At 38.8% G+C, this 20,798-nt stretch overlaps 2 protein-coding genes across 2 annotated transcripts in view; one reads left to right on the plus strand and one right to left on the minus strand.

Moving 5' to 3' along the window:
• adam9b (ADAM metallopeptidase domain 9b) overlaps nucleotides 1-3,454 on the minus strand; it is a 41,986-nt gene extending 38,532 nt beyond the window's left edge. The window contains exons 1-5 of the mRNA XM_067429506.1: nucleotides 3,372-3,454; nucleotides 2,181-2,290; nucleotides 2,023-2,099; nucleotides 1,884-1,944; nucleotides 1,585-1,661 (exon numbers count right to left, since the gene is read on the minus strand). Coding sequence (XP_067285607.1) covers nucleotides 1,585-1,661; nucleotides 1,884-1,944; nucleotides 2,023-2,099; nucleotides 2,181-2,290; nucleotides 3,372-3,429 — 383 coding nt within the window. The 5' untranslated portion in view covers nucleotides 3,430-3,454. The remainder of the gene's footprint in view (nucleotides 1-1,584; nucleotides 1,662-1,883; nucleotides 1,945-2,022; nucleotides 2,100-2,180; nucleotides 2,291-3,371) is intronic.
• Nucleotides 3,455-7,019: 3,565 nt separating this feature from the next.
• c21h10orf88 (chromosome 21 C10orf88 homolog) lies at nucleotides 7,020-16,379 on the plus strand. Its single transcript, XM_067429319.1, has 6 exons — nucleotides 7,020-7,446; nucleotides 10,764-10,961; nucleotides 11,403-11,475; nucleotides 11,567-11,767; nucleotides 12,922-13,229; nucleotides 15,629-16,379. The coding sequence occupies exons 1-6, from the start codon at nucleotides 7,313-7,315 to the stop codon at nucleotides 15,798-15,800; spliced, it is 1,086 nt and encodes a 361-aa protein (XP_067285420.1). The 5' UTR covers nucleotides 7,020-7,312; the 3' UTR covers nucleotides 15,801-16,379.
• Nucleotides 16,380-20,798: the final 4,419 nt, after the last annotated feature.

The following is a 20,798-nucleotide window of genomic DNA, read 5'->3' on the forward strand; positions in this document are numbered from 1 at the left end:
AGTGCACATTTTGAAGAGTATTAATGTAAACGGTCGTAAACATGAAGAAATGAAGAATGAGTAACAGGAACAGTGTTCAAGATCCAGGAGTGCGGCAGTTCTTAAAGGGGCAGCAGTCAATTGTTATTCAAAGTCAAACTACAAAAAGACAAACGATCACACTGCTCTTGACTGATCAACGTGTGTAACTGTAATGGATTTATATGGAACTATTAATTTTTTTGCAAAAAACATTATCCAATGTTATTTTAAATGTAATTAGCCACATTGATCAAAAAATCAAAACGATGCCCAACCCTAGTTGCAATGCAGCACGCAGTTTAACGCGATGATTAACTATTGTGTACAATAAGCGTGCATTCTCCTGATCAATTTTGAGCATCCAGATGGTAATCAAACATGTCTTGTGGAGAGCTCTTGAAGTATGCATTTATTTGTCATTTTAAATTGTTAAAACAGAGCCTGCGTCAGGAAATTGTTTATCCTGTTGCGCCCTCTATAGGCCAGCAACTAGTCGACGTCAAGCTTAAAGCGTCAAGCGTCAAGCTTATGGGGGCGGCAGTGGCTCAGTGGTTCATGTAGGTTGTCTACAATCCGAAAGGTTGGTGGTTTGATCCCCGGTTCCACCTGACCAAGTGTCGAGGTGTCCATGAGCAAGACACCTAACCCCAGCTGCTCCCGACGAGCTGGATGGCGCCTTACATGGCTGACACCGCCGTCGGTGTGTGAATGGGTGAATGTGAGGCAAGATGTAAAGCGCTTTGGATGGCCATAGGGTCTGTTAAAAGCGCTATATAAATGCAGTCCATTTACCATTTAAAGCGTCATGACAGAGCATTAAGGTCGACTAGTCGGGAGCAACCCCTACTATTACGCATATATCTCCTGATCAAAACATGCGAGAAAGATGAAGTAAAACAAGGGATCGTATGTAAGCAAATGCATATGTAAAATAATGTGATCATCAACATTAAACAGTATATGAATCAAAACTATCTAATGTTACAGAATGAAATGTGGACCAGCTACAGGACTGTGCAGGCATTAGGGGTGTTGATGGACTCGATCTACTCTATGTTTGGTCATCGTTCTGAATCTGGATGTAGTCTTTCACAAAAATGTGATTTTCTCAGCTTTTTGTTCAAAATGTTACTTTTTTAATGAAACTTACCTATATTCAAGTGTTGATAATAAATTTAAAAAATGCATGAAGCTTGAAAAAAACGCTTTTCTTTTTTGTTTAAAAGAAGAGGTTCAGCTCTTTCTTTTGATATATTGCATGCTCAGATATTCATAAAACTAAATATTATATGGGCTATTCAATTTTTGTGAAAACTGTCAAAAACTCTGGCGGTGGCTGGCAACTTTTTTTTTAAACGCTGGCAAGGAAAGAGTTAAGAGACTAGATACAACCCTTTAGACCATGTGCCAGGTGTGGATTAAACTTACATTTTTCCATCATTAGCTAGCTAAAGTGGATTCGGACACACTCTTTGACCATGGGCTTATATCATTACAAATTTGGCACCCAACAAACTAGTATAACTGCTTTTTAGGTAGTGAAAGTGTAAGTAGCAGACATACCTGAGACCTTCACAGGTGCTGAGAGCTACGAGAGAGTCTTCATAACCCTCCACATACCCTTGATAGTGACAATTCTCCTGGAACAAAACCACCAGTATTAATACAGACTGTTTTTTATTATTTTAACATTTAATGGTTTTCATAAAAAAGTCCACACGAATAAATGTTTACAAGGTCAGGTGAGCAATGCCTGTAACAATAATGTATTTCACATTTCCTCATTCTGAACACATCTAATGAAAGTGTAAAGTAGGAAAGTCTCTTTTATTGAACTAATAAAACAGAAAAACAATTCTTACAACTTGTCCTTTCTCCTGCACATCATGAGAAAACACGACAAAGTTCTTTGATAAAAACTCTCTGTGGGAATAAGAGACCGAATTATAATTTTTCATAATTTAGTACATTTTTCAGCCAAACTACTTCCAAAGTTCTTACGTGTTCTTTGTCAGATGCAGTAAACGCTCACTGCCATCAAGCCTGACCGAGTATGTGATGCTGTCAGCATGTCTATCCTGAAATCAGACACGATTTTAAAATAGGGAGAGAACAACATCATAACTTACTTCCAGGCACCATGACAATAGTGATTTTACCTGTGCAGCTGTGTGTGAGGGGTCTGCATTTCTCCTCCAGCGCTCATGAACCAGCTGAGGTCTGACCACAACAGAATTCTTCACATATGAAGTCTGGTCTGTGGTCTGGACTATGAGAACATATAATAAAAGAAACAAATAAAAGCAAATGAAAGACTATCTTAATAACTAAATTTTGAAGTTTGATAATTTGGGGAAATGTGTTTTGTAAGTTTCTTCAAATTAAGTCTATTGTCTATTGAAAGAAGTCTCTTCTTCTTACCAAGGCTGAAATTATGTGGTGAAAAATAAAGTAAAAAAGTACTTTTGTCAAATATTTTAACATTTTAATCTGTTAATTCCTGTAATGGCAAAGCTGAGTTTCATACAGAAATCATGCCAATTTAGTGAAATCATGCCAATTTAGTGCTAATTTATTATTAATGTTCTTATTGTTAATATAGTTTTTGCTGATTAATATTTTTGTGGAAACTGCGATACATGCTTTCAGTACTCTTTGGTGAACCGAAAGTTCAACAGAACGGCATTTATTTGAAGTAGAAATCCTTTATAACATTATGTCTTTCCTCAATCAACTTTTAAAACGATCCTTGCTCCAAACTTATAAACAGTATAGTTTATCATGCATGGTTTCCTTAAAAATAGTAAGCAGCACAACTGTTTTGAACATTGAAAATAATCATAAATATGTAATGAGCACCAAATCATCATATTAGAATGATTTCTGATTCTGAAGGATCATGTGACACTGAAGACTTGAGTAATGATACTGAAAATTCAGCTTTGCGTCACAGAAATAAATTATATTTTTAATTAAGCTCGAATAGAAATCATCATAAGACTACTTTCAAAACATTAAAAAACTTAAATATTACAAACTTTTGACCGCCATATTTATAAAGTTCATATTTGCTACACTGTGTTAGCCATAGTTTAGTCAGTTCATATTTGCTACAGTGTTAGCCATATCTATATAAAGCTACTTTTTAAACAAGACCAGAACAACACTAATCTAATTTAACTTAGTGATATTAAGTATAAAACTATCTATTGATATGTAAAACAGGCTTTTCTTTTTGTAGTTTTGTTGTCAGGGAAACACGACGATTGTATGGTTTTTTTTCTTCTATTGTGTGTAACTTAAGTTAATAACATAAAAACATCAAGTATAAATTATAGGATTTGTCTTACCTGGGCTAATCGCGAAATTTGTGGTTATGAGAATGAAGATGTAAATATGGCGCGTCATGATGTTTCTGTGGACTGACGCTGGATCTCAGGTGAGCGCGAACGAGGGGCGTGCACGAGCAGTCATACAGGTTGTACGAGCAGTCAGACCGGTAGAGTGAGATTCTTATTATTCTACTACCTCTTTCAGATATCGCTATTTATAGATTTTATGTTTACAGCCTAGATAAAGTCTATAAACCTTACATACCGTATGTAATGATTTAGGTAAGTAGGCCTAAGTAAGAGTAGCATACCTACTTATTAAATTAATAATTTAATCAAATAAAAAAAAATCTAAATAAATTAGTATAATCATTAATAAATAAATAATTTGTACATGCTTTATATATATATATATATATATATATATATATATATATATATATATATATATATATATATATATATATATATATATATATATATATATATATATATATAAACTGAGACAGAAACTGTTTATTCCTCCAGGGGGCGCTCGGAATTTAATAAAGCCCAAACTTTCTTTGCGCTGCATAAAAAATTATTTATTTCATGTAGCCTACAAATTCCGATCTTTCTTTGTATTACTGAATTTTCAACAGGGTAAAACGCATAAAACACATAGATCCACATCCACAGATAAAAACTTTCACCTTCACCAACAAAAGGGTTTCCGTTGGGCTTTAGTCTTAATTTGACCTTACACAATTGAAGGCCTTAAAAATGTCTTAATTGGAGCAGAACGACTTTAATATGGCATTATGGCATTGCCCTTTGATTTCTGCGATGAGGAAACAGACAGAACCACAGAATCCATTCATAAAAAATGAGAAGAAGAAAAAAAACATTTTCATGAGGACCTAAAAAATATATATATTTTTTGTTAAACTTTTAATTATTTGCTGTTTAATTAATTGTCAGCTTCATAAATGTAATTAATTAGACATGCTTTTTGATTAATATAATTTAATTTAACCAAATTAAATTAAATTGCATGGTTATCTAAATGATTACCTCAGGTGGAAACTTTGTTTTCCAGTACAAATATCTAAACATCTTTAAATCAAGATGCAAAAATAAGAAATTAAGGGGGTTTTTTTTGTTTGTTTGCTTGTTTTTTGTTTGTTTGTTTTTCTGAGAAACTGGACAAAATTAAGCTTAAAACAAAAACAAATATCTGTCAATAGGTATGCAAAGTACTTGCATTTGAAATGAGCTTATTTGTATGAACCCACTGGCAGATACAGGTCCTTCTCAAAAACTTAGCATATTGTGATAAAGTTCATTATTTTCCATAATGTAATGAAAAAAATTATTTAATACTGATGATTTTGGCATACAGCTCATGAAAACCCAAAATTCCTGTCTCAAAAAATTAGCATATCATGAAAAGGTTCTCTAAACGAGCTATTAACCTAATCATCTGAATCAACTAATTAACTCCAAACACCTTCAAAAGATTCCTGAGGCTTTTAAAAACTCCCAGCCTGGTTCATTACTCCAAACCGCAATCATGGGAAAGACTGCCGACCTGACTGCTGTCCAGAAGGCCATCATTGACACCCTCAAGCGAGAGGGTAAGACACAGAAAGAAATTTCTGAACGAATAGGCTGTTCCCAGAGTGCGATATCAAGGCACCTCAGTGGGAAGTCTGTGGGAAGGAAAAAGTGTGGCAAAAAGCGCTGCACAACGAGAAGAGGTGACCAGACCCTGAGGAAGACTGGGAAGAAGGACCGATTCCAGACCTTGGGGGATCTGCAGAAGCAGTGGACTGCATAGACATAATTTACGGGTGGGACATGTCCCCACCACTTTTTTTAAAATCTTGCTTCACGGATGAACCTAAAAAATACAAACAAAACATCTCTGGTTAACTAGAAGAATATAATTTCATTCGTTTGTTAAATAAGAGGCGATCTGGCGCTCGTTGATGCTGTTATCAGTGCTGCAGATTTCTCTCGCGGCTCATGTAGTCTTCACACAGACGAGCACTGTAATCTAACGCTAATAACGCCGCTGCAGAGACTTTCTATTTGTTCCGGTCAGATCACGAAACAAAATGCACAAAAACTGTCCCTACTCTTGATGTACTGATGATATTCGGTTTTGTTGAGAGAAAAAATAGGCTACGAGGGCAGATTAGAAACGAGAATTTCTAACAAGTTTAACAGACTAGACCAGGGATTATAAAGTGTGCAAATCTATATGCCTTTATTCATGTGAAAAATCTTGGCACAACGCTATATTATGTTTAGATGCAATAATTAAACGAGATCTATATCAATAAATGAACTATTTAATTGATTTACGGACATCTTAATACAATTTTTTCTGCAATTGTTATTGTACATATTTTACATCTGATATAACATTGAATCAGCAATGCAACCCCCCTTAACACGCCATATGGTGCATATCATATGCACGCGAAAAACTGCCTACCATATGCACGCCAAAGCTCATTTTGACGTATGAGCGCCCCTCACACGTCAAAATGAGCTTTTTTCGCGTGCATATGATATGCAATTTATGTCCTACCCACTTTTTAAAACAAAGTTACGCCACTGGTGGACTGAGTCTGGAGTAGAAACATCCAGAGCCACCGTGCACAGGCGTGTGCAGGAAATGGGCTACAGGTGCCGCATTCCCCAGGTCAAGCCACGTTTGGGCTACAGAGAAGCAGCACTGGACTGTTGCTCAGTGGTCCAAAGTACTTTTTTCGGATGAAAGCACATTTTGCATGTCATTCGGAAATCAAGGTGCCAGAGTCTGGAGGAAGACTGGGGAGAAGGAAATGCCAAAATGCCTGAAGTCCAGTGTCAAGTACCCACAGTCAGTGATGGTCTGGGGTGCCATGTCAGCTGCTGGTGTTGGTCCACTGTGTTTTATCAAGGGCAGGGTCAATCAATGCAGCTAGCTATCAGGAGATTTTGGAGCACTTCATGCTTCCATCTGCTGAAAAGCTTTATGGAGATGAAGATTTGGTTTTTCAGCACGACCTGGCACCTGCTCACAGTGCCAAAACCACTGGTAAATGGTTAACTGACCATGGCATTACTGTACTCAATTGGCCTGCCAGCTCTCCTGACCTGAACCCCATAGAGAATCTGTGCGATATTGTGAAGAGAAAGTTGAGACGCAAGACCCAACACTCTGGATGAGCTTAAGGCCGCTATCGAAGCATCCTGGGCCTCCATAACACCTCAGCAGTGCCACAGGCTGATTGCCTCCATGCCACGCCGCATTGAAGCAGTCATTTCTGCAAAAGGATTCCTGACCAAGTATTGAGTTCATAACTGAACATAATTATTTGAAGGTTGACTTTTTTTGTATTAAAATTCCAACAGGAATTTTGGGTTTTCATGAGCTGTATGCCAAAATCATTAGTATTAAAACAATAAAACCCTGCAATATTTCAGTTGGTGTGCAATGAATCTTAAATAAGTTACATTTTTATCATTACATTATGGAAAATAATGAACTAACTAATAATTTTATCAAAATATGCATTTTTTTTGAGAAGTGAAACACACAAACTCTGTGTTGTTGGTTGTTGTTGTTTTTCTCTCAATACTTTGTTATTATTTTACTCAGGCATATGAATGGGAGTCTTTTTGGGTCCTAGATCAGCGGCCGTCGCTTTCTGTTTTGCATGTGAAGTTGTTGATGTGAATGGACATTGTTAGATTAAGCGCTGTTTGACAAGATACTAATTTATTGCTTTTATTAAACGGAAAAAATTAAGAGTAGTGCGAGAATGGAGTGTTTTTGTTTTTAACTTGCCTAGCTAATATGTATTTTAAACCCACACACACCAGTCTAGGGAGCGACATTAAAGATTTTAGTGCACCGTATAATATAATGGTTAACGATCTTATCTGCGGTTTAATCTAGCTGAAAATAAAGATCTTTTATCAGGATGTACTCGAGTATACATTGTCTTATCTCTGCACGCAGCTCATGGCCGTGCTCATCAGAGAACCAGCTGTCTGATATTCTCATCACAACACAAGAGAACAGACCCAGCGATGACTGCAGGGTTGACCATGACAGGTGAGTCCGTGTCATTGCCCCTGCGGCTGGCTAGTAGAATGTACCTCTCAAAGCAATAACAATACAATTAATAAAACTACAATTTTCATGGAAAAATCATGGAGGGGTCTGAAATTGTCATCGTAGGCGCATGTCCACTGTGAGAGACATAATCTAAACAAAAAAATCCAGTAATCACAATGTAGGATTTGTATGATACAGCTCAAAATAAGTATTTGAACACCAGAGAAAATCAATGTTAATATTTGGTACAGTAGCCTTTGTTTGTCAAACGTTTCCTGTAGTTTTTCACCAGGGTTGCACACACTGCAGGAGGGATTTTGGCCCACTCCTCCTTACTGATCTTCTTTAGATCAGGTGTATGGGCTGTCGCAGATAAACACGGAGCTTGAGCTCCCTCCGAAGATTCCCGAATTTGTTTAGGTCTGGAGAATACCTAGGCCACGCCAGAACCTTGATATGCTTCTTACAAAGCCACTCCTTGGTTATCCTGGCTGTGTGCTTCGGGTCATTGTCGTGTTGGAAGACCCAGTCTTCAATGCTCTAACTGAGGGAAGGAATCCACTGTTTAATAATTGGCCAGAGGAGAACTGGCACCCCGACTGAGTCTGGTTTCTCCCAAGGTTTATTTTTCTCCATCATGCCCTGATGGAGTTTTGGTTCCTTGCCACTGTCACCTTTGGCTTGGAATGCTCAGTTGGGGACACTAAAATTATGATCCAAGTTATTCAACTAAATATACAAATTAAATTTATTAATTAGGTCCTATTTAATTATAAATAAACTATAAAATATAAACTATAAACTATATTGTCCTGTTTAACACTGTGAAGCTGCTTTTTAACAACGTCATTGTAAAAGCGCTATATAAATTAAGTTGATTGAGTGATACTCTCCTTAATACAGTGCAGTCGCCCTGTCCCATGTGCAGAAAAAAACACCCACAAAGCATGATGCTACCACCCCAATGCTTCACAGTAGGGATGGTGTTCTTGGGATGGTACTAATCATTCTTCTTCCTCCAAACACATTTAGTGAAATTATGACCAAAAAGTTCTATTTTGGTCTCATCTGACCACATGACATTCTCCCATGACTCCTCTGGATCATCCAAATGGTCATTGGCAAACTTAAGACGGGCCTGGACATGTGGTGGTTTAATCAGGGGAACCTTCCGTGCCATGCATGATTTCAAACCATGACGTCTTAGCGTATTACCAACCTTGGAAATGGTGGTCCCAGCTCTTTTCAGGTCATTGACCAGCTCCTCCGTGCAGTTCTGGGCTGATTTCTCACCTTTCTTAGGATCATTGAGACCCCACGAGGTGAGATCTTGCATGGAGCCCCAGTCCGAGGGAGATTGACAGTCATGTTTAGCTTCTTTCATTTTCTAATGATTGCTCCAACAGTGGACCTTTTTTCACCACGCTGCTTGGCAATTTTCCCGTAGCCCTTTCCAGCCTTGTGGAAGTGTACAATTTTGTCTCTAGTGTCTTTGGACACCTCTTTGGTCTTGGCCATGTAAGTAGTTGGATTCTTACTGATTGTATGGGATGGACAGGTGTCTTTATGCAGCTAATGACCTCAAACAGGTGCATCTAATGTAGGATAATAAATGGAGTGGAGGTGGATATTTTAAAGGGAGACTAAAGCCTAGTTCACACTGCCCGATTTTTGCCCCGATTTTGAGTCGCCGATAGGTTTTGTGAAATCGCTGACAAATGCCAGAGATCACAGGAAAATCGGTGCTCGTGTACGTAAATGACAATCACGCAGTGTGAATAATCAAAGAAGCGATCAGAGAGAATCGCCGACAAGTCGCCGACGCCAGTGAGATATTTGGCATGCTAAATATCTGGAGCTGTCGGCGATTCAAACTCCTGCTGTGTGAACTGCGTTCTGAGTCGGTCTGAGGCTCCCTCTGTCTCTCCAACAATTTCTTCCGCCATAATCATTTTTCTTTTTCTCCACAAATCAGCGCACATACAATTTGAAGCAAACTTTGTGCAGTTTATCATTTTTAATAACAATTCCAAGTCTCGCGCGAGAACTCCGGTCTGACGCACGTGTGATCTCGCGTTGTTTAATTGTCACATCGCACGTGTGTTTGGGAAACGTAGTTTGCTCACCGGAGATAGAGTTGTCGGCGATTCTTCCTCTAGTTCAGTCATGCAGTGTGAACTCCTCTGTCGTCAAACCATCGTGCAGTGTGAACACAGCAGTGACTGAATGATACCCCAGATAGTCATGCAGTGTGAATAGGGCAGTGACCCGACGAGTTTGAAAATCGTGCAGTCTGAACTAGGCTTAACAGGTCTTTGAGGGTCAGAATTCTAGCTGAAAGACAGGTGTTCAAATACTTATTTGCAGCTGTATCATACAAATAAATAGTTAAAAAATCATATATTGTGATTTCTGGATTTTTCTTTTTTTAGATTATGTCTCTCACAGTGTACAGGCACTTACGATGACAATTAAAGACCTTTCCATGATTTCCAAGTGGGAGAATTTGCAAAATAGCAGGATGTTCAAATACTTATTTTCCTCACTGTATATAGAATTTGGGGAAAATAAAATGGATGAAGGGCCCTAAACATTTAGTTTTGTTCAACTTTTATTGTTAAATTGTATGTTTCATTATTTCAATTAATTATACATGTTTTTTTAATTACTAACATTTAATTCAACCATTAAATCAGGGTCTAGAAAAAAAATGGAATCCAGAAAAATTTAAATGAAGCATTTATTTGGGGGGAAAATGGATTTCATAGGGCCCTAATAGAGAAAGTACTGTCATTAAACTGTAGATGGCGCAGGCTGATGGGTCCTTAACTCAATTTACTTGCTATCATTCTCTATAGGGCACATCTGATTGGTTCCTGCTGTTTCAGTACAGTAGCCATTGTGCTGCTCAACCTCCAAATACTTGATCAGCATTTGCTTTAGCCGTTTTGCCCAGCTCCACCAGTATAGTTCTGCTACGGGAAATTCATGTACACTCTTTTGTACAGCAGCATCATGTCTTACTTGCTCATAGCAGCGTGTCGTGTATATATTCTAATACTTGCTCTGCAGCAGCAATAACCTGCAGCAGCAGCATAGCAAACATATTCCGCCAATACCAAACATATCAAACAATGCCAAACACTCAAATTAAAACAGTTATTTTTATATATATATATATATATATATATATATATATATATATATGTGTGTGTATATGTTCTTGTCATTTTAAGCTAAAAAAAATCTAAATCTAAAGTATCAGGTGACTTTGTGACTTTCTATTCATATATTTGCACATGCATTTTTCCCAGGTGTGAAGCTGTCTGTCTGGAAAGAGCCGAGGAGGGCTCGCCATGTGTCGTCACACTTCTGTGTTCCCCCAGCTCTTCAGGTGTGATCAGCAGTCTTCAGGTTGTCAGTGAAGCCCGCACTATTGAAGTGTACTCACTGTCTGGAGAATACTGTGGCACCTGTCGTGGAGAGGAAGTTCAAAGATCACACAATGATGGGTATTTTATTATTATGGTTTATTTTTAATTTTTTATCCTCGCTTCAAGGGTGGTACTACAGACAAAAATATATTTTAGTTCTATTTATAGGTACCATCTTTTAACACATCTCCGTGTCGCTTTTAAAATATTTCAGATCCCGATTCCTCAGTTCTTAAGTGGCTAAACGCATTTTAATTGCATTTTCTGTCTGTTAAGAGGCACAAAGACACCCTTTACGTGTATGCCCCCAAAGCTGCCGTTTTAGCTGAGGGAGGGCTCTGGGCATTAACTGTAATAACTCCGTGTTGCAAGCACCAATCCAGTTCGTTTTTTTTTCTATAGACTGTACTCACAAAGATATAACGATCAGGATAAACTTAAAAATTCGCCAGAGTTGTCCTTTAAGTAAAGTGTTGCAGAATATTTAAAGATATTCCTTGTTCTTCTGTTTTCTGTCAGTTCTGAAGATAAGAGGCATTTCTTTAGGAATCATCTAGTGCTGGAGAGCCCTGTTGCGTCCTGTGAGGTGAAGGTAAGGAAAGCTGGAAATGATCTTCACCTTCTCATCACAAACACAAACTGATGTCTGTTGGCTCAGCGTCATGGGTGATGTCTCCGTACAGCTGCTCTCTCTTGGTGGCCGCTCTTCTGTGGCTATCGCCCAAATGGGTGTGAGACTGGAGACGCTCAAGGACAGACAAGGTGGCTCGAGTGTAGACCCAGGCATTGACCTTCAGCGTGTACAGACTATGATGGAGGAGATGGGCACCACCCTTTCACCAGGAGCACAGAACCTAATGGAACTGGTGCAGTGCCAGCAAAAGGTCTGGATCCAGCCTTATATTACCGCATATTTACCACTCCTCTTGTCCTTTTAACATGATTTGATATATTACATGCTGTGCACACTTTTTCCAATGTGGAATGAATCTCACTTCCGTTAAGGGCTATTATTAATAAAAATTCTATATTAAATTGATAGATAATAAAGCTAGCTGGACCAAGCCTATCCCACCATGAGTTAATAGATTAAAATGGTTAGTATGTTTATATGGGTTGTGTAAAACATTGTGGTTTGAATAAGACATCTTGCGTCTGTCAGCAGCTTGTTCTGTTCTAGTACTTAGTACCCAAACAGTACCACTACCCCTGGTGATAAGGTTTGCATGGGCAAGTCCCATTCCCTCTCCAAATTTTGTATAGTATATTCTGCTGTTTAGCAAATTTTGCCTGTGAAAAATTACGATTTAAAAGAACTGTTATCTATTTAAATATATTGTGAAATGTAATACCAAAGACGAATTATCAGCTTTATTACTCCATTCCTCAGTGTCACATGATCCCTCAGAAATCATTCTAATATGCTGCTTTGGTGCTCCACAGTTTTTGCTGCTTAATATTTTTTGTGGAAACCATGATAGTGAACAGTGAAGTCAGGATTTCAGATATCAGGATTTTGAAACAGTTCAAAATAACTGTATTTATTCAAAAAAGAGATCTTTTGTTTTTATTATAAATGTTGTTAATATCAATTTTGATTAATTAAATGCATCTTTGCTGAATAAAAGTATTAATTTCTACTTTTTCCCTCACCTACTGATACCTAGTGCATCAGTTTCCACACAAATTTGTTTTAAAAATATATTCAAATAGAAACAATATTACTGTATTTATAAATGTATATATCTTTATTTTCATCAAACAAATGGAGCCTTGATGAGCATAAAAGTATAGTAAAAGAAAGTATTGTTTTAAGTTTATTACATTTATTATATTTCACATTTTTCCTGTCATATACTCTCTCTGTATATTTGGTATTTTTAGCTCTAGTATTTTATCAGCATAATACATATTTTTCTTCTCCGTTTTAAAAATGTTCATGGAGTTTTTTGGAGAATGGTTTCTTTGAACGAAGAAACTAGCCAGCACGCAGCTTCATCACAGCTGAACAATCACTCTTTGTTTGTGTTGTGTCCAGAATAAGTCTGACATGCTGAATGGATTCATTCCTCTGCTCATGGGAGGCGGAGCTTTGGGCTGTTTGTCAAGAGGAGGTGGGGGTTCCAATGCCACAGGGGCGGAGTCAGGCCCAAATCCACAGTCTGGCCTGGAGCAGCTTCTGTCTACCAGCAATCAGATTCCCGGTGCCATGTCTGCCCTGCTGAGTTCTGAAACTGGCAAGATCAACCCAGACCTGCTTCCAATGCTGCAGAGCGTATGCGGTCAGGTCACGCAGCTTCGTCTGGAGGAAGCCACATCTTCAGAGAGGAAGAAGAATGGAGAACGGTAAGTGTGAGTCATGTGTGGTTTTTACGGTCACGGTCATTTGAATATACTACCGGGTTTCAACTGATACAAAGCTCATTATTTATACTGTTTATACAGATATAAAACTAAATAAAACATCTTAAATGGTTTCTTCAGCATTTAGCATTAAAGGAGTAGTTCACCCAAAAATGATACAAGATGTAGATGTGTTTGTTTCTTCAGTAGAACACAAATGAAGGTTTTTAACTCCAACCGTTGCACTGTGCCAGTAGTATAATGCATATCAATGGGGCGTTTTTCTATGAGAGTAAAAACACAGACATACGAATCCATATTAAACCCTGCGGCTCATGGCGACACATTGATGTTTTAAGACACGAAACGATCGGTTTCTGTGAGAAACCTTACAGTATTTATGGTATTTTTTTTTATCTCTTATCAGTCGAATCTCATCCAGTATTCTCAATGCCTTTACTTCAGCCGGAGAAGGTCTAAATGATGACGTGATCATAGATATATGCACATAGATGCCTCATTCGACCGTTCCGTGCAGGCACTAATGAGGATTCTATATGATTCTATTGCACCAGGTTTTGATCTTCTCCTGCGGAAGTAATAAATAGTCAATGTATTGTCACGAGCCGCAGGGTTTAATATGGATTCGTATGTGTATGTGTTTTTTACTGTTATAGTGACTCTCATAGAAAAACACCCCATTGACATGCATTACATGAGCAACAGTTGGATTAAAAAACGATTTGTGTTCTACTGAAGAAACAAACACACCTACATCTTGGATGCCCTGAGGGTAAGCAGATAAACATCACATTTTATTTTTTGGGTGAACTATCCCTTTAATGCTAATCGCTGAAGTAACCATTTAAATTGTTTTATTAAATTGTATAACTTTGATTTTTAAGCTTTCATTTCTACAAGCTTGAATTGAGTACTAATAGAATTTAATTAGTTTTTTAAATTAACTTAATGTAGAAATTACATTCGTTTTTTAGTATTTTGTAGTACTTAATTCACCACAGAATAAATATTCTCGGGGTGGCCTCATAAACATGTTAAGATGAAATTGTATTCATAGATATACATCTTAAATATTCCATAATGTATACATTACATACACTCAGCCTTTAGCAAATCCTGCTTTGAACTTGAGCAGATTTGAGAACCAATTGTCAAATGGTTATACTGCTGTTGTATTGCTGTGGTGATTTAAACCACTGACTCTTCACATCATCATTCAACTGTATACAAAAAGAACAGGTGAAAACGGCATCTTCTAGACTTGTACACAATATGAACCAACTACAGTGTTTGAGGGCTGGTCAAAGTAGATCATAGATTGCAATTTTTACATTGGTAATTATGAACGTTGAGGAAGTAAGACTGGAATTACTGATGACTCGTTTCAGCACTTCAGAATCGATTCTTTCTTTTGGGAGACGACAACTTCATTTTTCGTGCACTTTGATCTTTCAGGTAATATCTGAAAAGGCATAATAGGGACACTTTAAGACACTTCATTCTGATGTATCTGATGTATTCTTGTTGATTGGCGGCGTTTACACCGGCCCGCCGTCATCTGCGTTCCGCGTCTCGGCTCCGCCGCTGTTCCTTCTTGTGTTGCAGCCGTGGAATGGCTTGGACTTCTGCACCGACCCCGGTGTGTCCACAGAGGTGCCCTTGGAACTTGGTTTGGCTCCTGCACTGTGCTGCAGTGATTCCCTCCATCTGGTCTTCAGATGTCATGCCTCGACGACTTCATCAGGACACTGCCGAATTGGGAATATGTAGCAACAGAGGCCCTCTCCCAAATGGCACCCTAAACCCTCACGGTCTTCCTTTCAAGGTCACTTTCACGACGTAATGCCGATTTGACTGCCGGGTAGAAGTCCACTGCGTAGCTCGCGAACTTGCCGGCTCAGCTGAAGTGCGCATCGAGGGCACATAGCAGCTGCAAAGGGTGCGCTGACAAGCACCCTTTTTTAAGCTTAAATGACGAATGGGATACCCTACTACTGTCTTGTGGACTTAACGGCATGCTCACGCAATGGCCATTGTAAGTCCACAAGACCAAAAGTGCACATGAAGTGTGCCATTTGGGACAGGGCCAGAGCCTCTACCGCTGGGAGAAATGTAAAACATGGAGTGGACCCCAGTGTACTGTGGAGGTTACAGAGACTACCACCATCAGCTAATTTTTTTCTGTTCAGAAAAGCTTTTAACTGTTATGTGTTGGTTGATTGTGTGTATTCATCTATATTTTACTTGTTAATCCTTTTTTCTTCTTCTTTTTTTCTCACTTTTCCATTGTTGCACTTTGAGATTCTTCAGAATGAAAAGTGCGTTATAAATAAAATCTATTATTATTATTAATTTTTATATATCTTTTTTTCATATTACAGGGAGGGTCATATGTGTTGTGGAGGGTTTGAGAAGATTCTGGAGACGATTGTAGAGAAGAGAATGGATGAGATGGAGAGAAGATTAAAAGAACATCTGGACCTGCGTCTGGACTCTCTTCAGCAGAGACTGGAGATCACGCTTCAGCAGGCGCTCTCTCAAAAACACCAGTAAACAACGCAAGATCTTCACCCTGAGCTTTTGCTTCAATGACACCTGTAATATTCTATGAAGGGATATTTAAGCAGAATTCATGTCAACTATCCCTTGATAACAAGAATAGTTTAACATTTTTCTTTTGCCAGCAGTCTCTACTTCTTTGCATGGAAGTGTTTTACAGTTTACACCGGAATCTTCGTTCTTTAAGAGTCCCTTCCGAGAGACTGATTGATTTGTGCAGTAATTAACAACTTGAGTCCACAAACATCTAATCACAACTACTTGAGGAACTGTCCTTAACACTGTGTATACTACATATAAATAATTTTATTCAAAAGATACTACTCATGCTGCTACAAAAACTGTTTTTCTGACTATTACATTATAAGCTGCATATTTTCATTTGGTACAAATGTTAACAAACAGTTTATTTAGAGGTTGAACAAACAACGGTTGCACTGACTCAAGTATCGAGTATGTTTCACTGTAAATTGCCTTTGTGTAAATTATGTTCATATGTTTATACTGTTCATACTGGAGAACTAAGGACAAAAAAAGAAAACATAATTAAAATGCTGTTTATACTAAGAATAATGTTGCACTGTTATATAACATTATTTATGTATTTATGTTGCACTTGTTGTTGTTAAACATTAGTATTTTTTTTTTCTAAAACTCTTGTGAGCACTGAGCATGACAACATTCTTTGGCTAAACTGGATTATTTATCATTGCTTTGGCACAAAATGCATTCAATGACTTGATGTATTCTTTTCTCACTGTGTACCTAAAAGAGAAATCATTTTTTTCTGAGCAGTAGACAGTATCATTCTTGTTTTGTACAGAGACCTAAGTATTGAGAAATATGTCCAAGACATTGTAAAAAAAAAAAAAACTGTACAAAACAAAACAAAATTAGTGTGTATAGGCATTAGACTTCTCCTTTAAAATTAAATTTGAATGCATAAATAAATAATGAAAAACAGGGTAGTAACATACAATCATTCAATTTTTTATAGGATTTGTAACAGTAGGGTAAGTTCAGGAGTAAGCCTGAGGGGAAATATCAGATTATCAGTAATAAAAGTTAGCCTATCTAGACGTACCTAACGGCAGCAAATCTAATCTGCCGCGAATGTCGTCTAGCAACTCATTACAGTTCTGAGCTGGAAAAAACAAACTCTGGTCAGGCCAATCACATCTTTTCTCTGAGAAAAGAACAAAGAACGGCACTGAAGTCATTCTTAAAAAGGGAAGATGTGTTTGGAGTTTTGCTGACCAGATACGGCGAAAGTTTAATCTATCAGCTAGCTCCGCTTCACCTTCGTTGTTCTTGTTGTTTGTAGCTCTATCCTATTAGCCTAGAAATCTAGACGCACCCTAGCGGCTGCAAATTTAATTTGCCCGCAAGTGTAAAACATCTTGATGTGGGTCTGGCTTGTCAGGCTACTATCCTATTGCAGAGGGAGTTAAAAAGACAACCGTTTATCCCGCCCCTCGGATTGAGCCCTGTCAATGGTGAGTTTCCAGACCAAACATCTTGATGTGGGTCTGGCTTGTCAGGCTATAACAAAGTAACTTAATTTTATTTTATTTTACTTACATATTATCTTGAACTTGAAAATAATTTGTGAACTGCCGAAACGAGTTCCCTAACCCTAACGAATTCCAGGTTCACTTCCGTAACATCTACATATTTAAAGGGTTACTTTAGAGATTAGCATATGGCCTTGTATCAGTAGAGACCCTGGAGTATATTCGAATGATTGTGCTTCCCCCCCCCCCCCCCCCCCCCCCTCATATCCCCTTGAGACAAGAGATTTATGGATTTTATTTCTGGAAAAATTCCTCCTATGATGGAAATTGACGATTTTTTGCATCATAGGAGGAATGTTTGGAATAAGGCTAAAGACTACAGCCAGCAGAGGGAGCCATTTCCGCATGTTTTGAACTCCCGCATGGGGGATGGGAGATCACACTCAGCTCGCAGGGAGAGCTCAGCTCACAGCTGCAGGCACTCATTTAAACGGAGCTATGGTGAGCAATGGAAGTCTTTTTACTTCTCAAATTAATTTCTATGAAAGTTAAACTTGCAAAGGCATGAATTGAAATGCGCCAGACTGAACTCGCGTTGTGAATGTATGCCGCGAGTGTAGTCGCGATTACCTCAGCTCTCATCACAAGAGCTCAGCTCATTTATCTCACTCCTGCAGTTAGTGCTCAGTGCTGTGATACTCGCGCGGTGACTCACTCATTATATTGAACAGACACCTTCAGTTTTTAAAGGGGGGGTGATATGCTGTTTCATGCATACTGAGCTTTTTACACTGTTAAAGACTTGGATTCCCATCCTAAACATAGACAAAGTTTCAAAAACTAATGTTGGACGTTTGATGGAGTATTTCTGTGTTAAAAATACTCCTTCCGGTTTCTCACAAGTTTCGGCGAGTTTTTTTCGAGTATGGGTCTACTTGACGTTAAATAGAGCGGAAGGTCCTTGTATGGGCTGTACGGGCTCTTCTCCCGGAAGGGTGCGCGCGCGCGTGACTAGAGGGAGAGAGAGGAAATGCACGCTGTAAACAGTCTCTCAGGTGCAGATCCAGTCGTCCGTGAACACTTATGTCGCGCCGCGCTCCACTTTATTCCTATGGGTGACGTCGAGCGACTTCAACGCTTCAGCACAGCATTCCGGGAAGGCAGCGCTGCATTTGAACCGATTTGAACGCAGAAATGACGGGAAGCTTCAAGGCATCGCTTCAGTCGCGTCGCAAAGTGGATTTCCACGGTCACTGCTGTCACAGGACTTCACCAAATCCTACCAAAGAAGTGTGTTTTTGACAGAGCGGTCCTGCTTTGGAAGATGCCGGTGAGTAAATCAACTTCAAATGTCTCTGCTATTGGCTACCGTCGCATGAGTAAACATCAGTAAACGATACGATCGCGTGCTTCGTCATTCAAATGCGCTAACGGTTACTCCATTGTTGTTCTGTATAACGTTAACGTTACACTATTCTGACTCTGACGTGCAAAACCGTTTTGCTTGCTACCTCTAAGGTCTAGTCACATACAATAGTCCATAAACCGAATCATGTCCTCATAAACTGAACACAAAGGCCCCTAAATACAGTACATACCACAGAGACGGACATCCTGATGTTGCCGTTTCTCCTGTTCAATTTATTTCAGCCTCAGATTTGATTGTGGATCATTATCTGTATTAGCTGAGATAGATGGGTTTCTCCACGCTTGAGGACGTCACCGCTTTGCACGCTTGTCATTCTTTAGCTCCGCCCCCACACGATACGCCTCCAGGCGCTCGTTTTTTTCCGGAAAGACTCGGTACAGCCCATATTTCTTTTATAAATATGATAAAACTAAAGACTTTTCGGAGATATGAAGGATGCAATACTACTCTATAGGTACTCAAGATTGACATGAGTGTTTCACCCCCCCTTTAATTGTAGTGTCTTCTCCAACTCAGTCACAGTAATCCAGTAGGTGGTTTTGGGAATGGCCTCACAGGGCAGCAAAGCATTCTGGGAGTTGTAGTCTTTCATCCCCATTCGACAAAAATACATTTTCTGTCTTTTCTCAGTCTAGAAAGTACCAAATTCAAAAATAATTTCACATTTCTACTACATCGATGACCCAGTTTAAATACAGATTCATCTTCCCAGCGCTGAAGTACCCCTTTAACAATTTTGCATAATGCCAGCCTGTGGTTTTCATTGGCTGCATGCTGCAGTACCTTGACCCACCCTCAAACACTGTTGCGCTGCGAATCCACTTTGCATGCACTTCCATAAAGGATGAGGATTTGCACTGGAATTGATATGGTAAAACCAACGATATGGTAAAAGATAGGAAGAAGCCTCTGGAGCTGAAATTCAAATATGGTAATGATGTTTAGTTTTGAACACATGCTGTACAAGTAGTAGACTAATTACAACAGACTGGGCCATCTGACCAACCAATCCGAGCAGAGAAATCTCTTGGCTAGGAGGGGTTTAGAGACACTGAATTCTTTATGGAGCTGTTTCAGGGTGCTTTCACACCTGCCTTATTTAGTTCGGTTGAATTGTACTAGGGTTCGTTTCCCTCTTTGGTGCAGTTCGTTTTGTCAAGTGTGAAAGCAGCAATCGCACTCGGGTGTGGACCAAAAGTAGACCAGCGTACTGAGACCTCCTTGAAGAGGTGGTCTCGGTATGCTTTCAAACGAACTCTGGAGCGGTTAGTTTGTGGTGAGAATGTGATCCGACCTCAAACAGAAACAACTGCAAAAGTACTGATCTTTGGACTAAACCAGCTGCCATAATCAGCTGCGCTGACATTTTACCTGATAAATTGTTGGCAATATTTTCGGAAGATGAGCATGTCAAAGTTAAGAATAATTAATGCACGTCTCGGCTTGAAGTGACGAGCGATGCGTGCTCGCCATTTGCAGTGCATAAGAATGTTGTTTTCAAGTCGCATCCGTGCTTCATTATAGAAATGTATTGTTTGCATACTGTGGTAAATACACACAATGTAGTAGATTATGGCCAGGGACAAAACCAGCCCGCGCAGTCGTCTCTCCATAGTTGTGTTGTTTGCTGGCTTTTCCTCTTCTGTTGGAATTTTCCCACATGTAAATTCTAACCAATCGAGGAAATACGCCATGGCCAAAGAGTGATGTGGATGTTGTCACGTGCTTGCTTTTTGGTTCGAACCAAAGCTGTCAGTGTGGTGTGAAAAGGAACCAAAAAAAGCTGAAAAATGCAACAATGTATAATTGTTTGCCCTTGGTTCAGAACAAATGAACCGAACTAGAGATGTGAAAGCACCCTCAGACACTGAAAAATTAGATGTGCATATGTATATCATGAGAAAATTAAAGTGCTTTGTTTATAGCTCTACAGATTTCAATACAGAGTATTTAAAATTAAGCTTTTCACATTTCTGCAGTAAAACCACTCTAGCCCCCTATACTAACATTGTATGTTTTACTAGAAACAAGTTTTGCATACTGAGGGAT

This window comes from Pseudorasbora parva, chromosome 21, assembly GCF_024679245.1.
Source record: "Pseudorasbora parva isolate DD20220531a chromosome 21, ASM2467924v1, whole genome shotgun sequence".
Lineage (NCBI taxonomy): Eukaryota > Metazoa > Chordata > Actinopteri > Cypriniformes > Gobionidae > Pseudorasbora > Pseudorasbora parva.

Bases quoted from the DNA above. Each gene is read 5' to 3' on its own strand.
- c21h10orf88 (XM_067429319.1), top strand. From the start codon at position 7,313: ATGTACTCGAGTATACATTGTCTTATCTCTGCACGCAGCTCATGGCCG. The intron at 10,962-11,402 runs GTATTTTATTAT...GTTTTCTGTCAG, and splicing joins CAAAGATCACACAATGATGG to TTCTGAAGATAAGAGGCATT. The intron at 11,768-12,921 runs GTCTGGATCCAG...TGTTGTGTCCAG, and splicing joins TGGTGCAGTGCCAGCAAAAG to AATAAGTCTGACATGCTGAA.